Source organism: Artemia franciscana, chromosome 11 (genome assembly GCF_032884065.1).
Source record: "Artemia franciscana chromosome 11, ASM3288406v1, whole genome shotgun sequence".
NCBI lineage: Eukaryota > Metazoa > Arthropoda > Branchiopoda > Anostraca > Artemiidae > Artemia > Artemia franciscana.
The window spans coordinates 8,816,324-8,822,055 of NC_088873.1; the positions used below are offsets into that span (position 1 = coordinate 8,816,324).

Consider the following 5,732-nt stretch of genomic DNA (forward strand, 5'->3'; position numbering starts at 1 on the left):
CAAAAAGAAAAACTGAAAGCGTCTGTACACTTCCCAATAACGGTTGCTGTATGTAAACACTGATCAAAGTTTGTAACTTGCAGCCCCTCCCACGGGGACTGTGGGGGAGTAAGTCGTCCCCAAAGTAAGCTAAAAATATAAGCTATATTCAATTTGTGTTTTCTCAGCTTATTTCGCCTCATAGTTTTTTCTCTTTTTTTTAGTGGTGTGCTTTTCAGTATCGATCATCTCAACTGAGAAGTATAAAACAATTAGCAGGTGAGGTGAAGCATCTCAAATTGGCAAATGCAGCATTGAGGAAAGAACGAGATGAACTTTTGACAGCGAAGCTAAAAATCAGAAAGCAATATAATATGCTTAGCGACTTTATTTTTAAGGTATTCGCAAAATAGCTACTACATTTTAAATCAATACCCTTCAACTTCGATCTGATATTTAACAATCTTCTGTTTAATTTATACATTTACAGGGTTGAATTGAACAAGATGAAAGAAAAGCAGAAAAATTGAAAAAGTGGAATGTAGAAATAAGTTGATCCCGTCACAGCTAGATGATCCTGCCACAATAGTGCTAAAAATCAGAAAACAATGACACTAAAAGTGTTAGAAGTGTTTCCAAAATAGCACAAGATTACAGGGATAAAGCATAAAAGAAAAAAAAAACAGATACTAGAGGCACATAGATATTACAAATTTCTGTACTGCAAAAAAATTCTTAAATATGAAACAAGATGGTTCTGTGACATCACTGCAAAAAAATATTAACGCAGGATAATCTGCTTACTGACCATATTTTTAAAGAATTTGAAAAGGCTACACTTAAAATCATGACACACTGACACGGCTGTATTTAGTAATTAAATAAAAAAAACTAGTTTTTTTAACTGAAAGTAAGGAGCGACATTAAAACTTAAAACGAACAGAAATTACTCCGTATATGAAATGGGTTGTCCCCTCCGCAATCCCTCGCTCTTTACGCTAAAGTTTGACTCTTTGCTACAATTCTACTTTCTAAAACAATTAAAAACTTTAGCGTAAAGAGCGAAGGATTGCGGAGGGGACAATCCATTTCATATGCGGAGTAATTTCTGTTCGTTTTAATTTTTAATGTCGCTCCTTACTTTCAGTAAAAAAAAAAGTTTTTTTTTAAATTTAATTTCTGAACGTTTTTGAATTAATGCATGTTTGATTTTGGCTCTCCGCACATAAATTATTAAAATGAAATTTGCATATCAATTCTTTTTTTGGCTAAATGGCTTTGTCTTAGTTTTGATCAGACGATTTTGAGAAAATAAGGGGTGGGGAAGTAGGCCTAGTTGCTCTCCAATTTTTTGGTTACTTAAAAAGGCAACTAGAACTTTTAATTTTTAACGAACGTTTTTATTAGTAAAAATATATGTAACTTAAGAATTAACTCACGTAACAAACTTTTATATTCTTATATTTTTATTATGAATAGGAGGGGTTTGTCCCCTCGTTAATACCTCGCTCTTTACACTAAATCTTAAGTTTTGTTCCAATTCTTTAAGAATGATCCCTGAATCAGAAAGGCCGTAGAATAAATAGTTGAAATTACTAGAAATACTTTAGCATAAAGAGCGAGGTATTTATCTCCTCCTAAATACCTCGCTCTTTATGCTAAAGTATTTTTAGAACCCCTCATATGCGTAATAATCTCCGTTCCTTTTAGGTTTTAATGCTACTCCTTACTTTCAATTGAAAAAACTTTTTCATGTTTATTTTTTCATTGTTTTTTTTTATAGTAATGCTAGAAAATCCCGCGCCCTGTTCATTGAATTTCTCTTCCCCCATGACATATTCCTCCAAGGAAAGATCCTCCCACATATCCCCTTCTCTTCAACCCAACCCCCAAACCAAAAAAAATTCCCCTGAAAACGTCTGTACACTTCCCAATAACCATTACTGTATGTAAACACTGGTCAAAGTTTGTAACTTGTAGCCCCTCCTCCAGGAACTGGGGAGGAGTAATTCATCCCCAAAGACATAGTTATTATGGTTTTCAACTATGTGGAACAAAATGGCTATCTCAAAATTTCGATCCTTTGACTTCGGGGAAAAAATTAGCGTGGAAGGGGGCCTAGGTGCCCTCCAATTTTTTTGGTCACTTAAAAAGGGCACTAGAACTTTTCATTTCCTTTAGAATGAGCCCTCTTGCGACATTCTAGGACTACTTGGTCGATACGATGACCCCTGGGATAAAAAACAAAAACAAACAAATAAATAAACACGCATCGGTGATCTGTCTTCTGGCAAAAAATATGAAATTCCACATTTCTGTAGATAGGAGCTTGAATTTTCGCTAAAGGGTTCTCTGATACGCTGAATGCGATGGTGTGATTTTCGTTAAGATTCTATGACTTTTAAGGGGTGTTTCCCCCTATTTTCCAAAATAAGGCAAATTTTCTCAGGCTCGTAACTTTTGATGACAAAGACTAAATTTGATGAAACTTATATATTTGAAACCAGCTCAGAAATTCAATTCTTTTGATATATCTTTTAGCATAAAAATTCCGTTTTTTAGAGTTTCGTTTACTATTGAGCCGGGTCGCTCCTTACTACAGTTCGTTACCACGAACTGTTTGATTTCAGAGATTAAACCTCCTTCCCCTCCCCGAAATTTTCGTCCGACTCGTGATAACGTAACAAAAATGCATATAAACAAATATTTGAATCCTGGATCCGTCCTTACACACTGAACTTGGTGTTGATGCATTTAAACAATCTTCTTGCAGTACATAGAAAACAGTAGTAAAGCGATAAAGATGAAACGAAAAAAAGAAGACCAGAAAAATAAGAAAACCTAGTAATAAAGAAAGCTCTCGAGTTTAACTCTAATTTGGGATGGATTGATCTTTCTGGTTTTAACCTTTCAATTTTATTAGTTATACTTTTCTAGATTCAATTTACTTAAAGCAGCTGCTTTAATGCTTTCAATTCATGATGCAATTTCTATAGTTGCTTTTCATGCGAGAGTGCGACTCCTTTCATTTTTACTTTTTATTTGTTGCCTTTTCCTAGTCCCAAAATTTCATGAAACTGTTTTATAGCAGCTGGAATAATTAATTACTATTAATATATTTCAGTCACTACGCAATGATAAGGAACTTGCCTACTCTCCAGATGAATACTGTTTAAAACAGGCTCCTGATGGAACGGTCATATTGGTCCTTAATTCTGAGTGGGAATCAGGAAACAAAAAATGTGAAAATTCTAAGATTCTTTGTAATGAAAAACTCTTGGGAACCAATATATGTCTCGATGCTCCAGAATTGGACCGATTCGAACTTTTTAATAGTGCTTCAGACTCAATATAGTGGGCTTGTCCTGACTACTGGCATTAACGAAGAATCTACATTTCAGCAAGACTTTAGCAATTTTCCTTCAACTCGTGTTGATAGCAACCGGGAACGACCTCTTAGTGATCACTCTATTCCAAGTGAATCCAAAAATTCTGGAGTACTTTAAGAGCTTGGGGAAGTCAGCTCCCATCCAACTGGACAGAATTGTGAACTATTTAGATATTTCAAAAAATACTATATTTCAGATTTTTCATCATTCCAAATTATAAAATTATCATTCATGTACCTACCCCAAAATTTAGTTCGGGGGTGATATTTTTATAATTCGGAATTATGGGGAATCTGAAATACAATGGTTTTTGGAACATGGAACATCTAAATAATTTTTTTTTTGGGGGGGGGGATTGTCTTTTTAATTGAATCGGGAACATAAAATAAATTGCTGCTTTTAGATACATAGATATTGGATGGGGTCAGAAATGTAATTGGGAACGGGTATCCCGAAAGAAAATGATATATCGAACAATAGGAAATAAAAATTATGATTTGATCCATCATTTTTTTTTCGGGATACCCCTTCCCAATTAAAATAGCTTGAAAATGAAAATGAGTTCCTCATCTATATATTTTGATGATGCGAATTTTAATATCCTTTCAAACAAAGAAACGATTACCCCACTTTTCATTTGAATAGGATGAGTTGACTTACAAGACAAATAACGTTATCATCAGTTAGATTACTATATACTCAGACAGCTAATGTATCCTTATATATGAATACGTTATATATAGAAATGGATATATTTCTGACCCCATTCAAAAACGTCAAAGAGTTTGTGCCAAAAAAGCAATGCAAAATATTCATTTAATTTTTCAAACACTATTTTTCTTAACTTTTTTTTTATTTTGACCTAGAGCATCTGGAAGTTTCACGTTCGTTTAAAACAAACCACATCGGAAAATAACTCAGACGCATAATAGTACGCATATAGTATTTTTGACAACTGTGCTTTGTTTAGTGTTTGGTTCTTTGGTTCTCCACCATATTAGATTTTGTTTAAGTGTGAGTTTTTTCTTTAAACATTATGTTGAAGCTCAGTTTTTTCTTCTTTTTTCGTTAATGAAGGCTTCCAGGTGTGTAGCCGAAATATTAGGTTATAGTTTTGTTTTGAAAAGTTAATGTTTTCTTTTTTCACCGTCTCGTAAAAAAACATTGTCCGGTTATAATATATTTTCGTTCAGTTATAAAATGAAACACCGTGTGGTATAGGAAATTACTTACTTAATTTTGCAAATTGAAACCACTTAGTCTGTTGGTTCAACCCTTATCAATAGCAATCAAAATCTAAAAGAATGGAAAGTTTTTTGACAACCGTCCATGGTAATTTGATAATTTAAGTATATAGTAACCGTCCATATAACAAACCGTTCATGGTAATGAGTCACAAGTAAAGGACAAGCCTTGATGTTAGAAATCAAAACTAGGAAAACCAAGTTTCGATAACACAAACATTCAATTTTGTGCTGAGCTTAAAGATGTTAAATTCATTAACTTGTTGCTTACCCATCGCCGGTTACTATTCTGAGGAAATGCCCATCATAACAAAGAGGAAACACCCCCCAAAAAGCTGTATTATACTGACGTAGATAACATCACCAAATTTTAACATATTTGAAAAACGCGGGAGTTGCTCAACCGTATCTACAAAGAGCACAAAACAATGGATTTTAGTCGACGAAAACTTAGTTTACCGAAACATGAAAGTTCTAGTCCCCAATTTGAGAAACAAAATGATGTTACCAAAGCAAGATGGAAAATTTCCACTATAGGGTTGCACCGAGCAGCAATTTAGGGCCTAAACTGACCCAATAGCTAACGAGGAACGATTCGCATATGCCAATAGATTTATAAATATTAAAAATCCGTTCATAGAACCTCCCATTTTCAAGAGCAAAAATGCCTCGGTTGTGTATATAAATAAATAAATAAATAATATATATATATATATATATATATATATATATATATATATACATATATATATATATATATATATATATATATATATATATATATATATATATATATATATATATATATATATATATGTATGTATGTATGTATAAAACTATGACGATCTTCATTATCCAGTATATGAAAATGCAGTTGTTTGTAAAACAATTGATTTGGTTTTAAATGCTTTTTAATTGCAAAGCACGTAGAGGTGACGAATTCCTGATGTTATAACAAAATAAGCTACTACAGCACTACAGAAAATGTAGTTTTTCGTAAAAAAATAGATTATGTTTTAAAAATGTATTTTTAATGACAAAATATTTTAGTCCCATCGATTCCCTTTAAAATAAGCCATTAGACAGCTCTCCACGATGTTTCAGTGCCAAGCTATCTGAG

General features: G+C 32.9%; 1 protein-coding gene across 1 annotated transcript; it reads left to right on the forward strand.

Moving 5' to 3' along the window:
* Positions 1-203: 203 nt before the first annotated feature.
* Positions 204-4,417, forward strand: LOC136032769 (transcription factor NF-E2 45 kDa subunit-like; the record flags this gene model as incomplete). The annotated part of the gene is given in 2 exon segments (XM_065713120.1): positions 204-377; positions 3,104-4,417. Coding segments are annotated over 2 exon segments (405 nt in total), but the record flags the coding sequence as incomplete, so codon positions are not given.
* Positions 4,418-5,732: the final 1,315 nt, after the last annotated feature.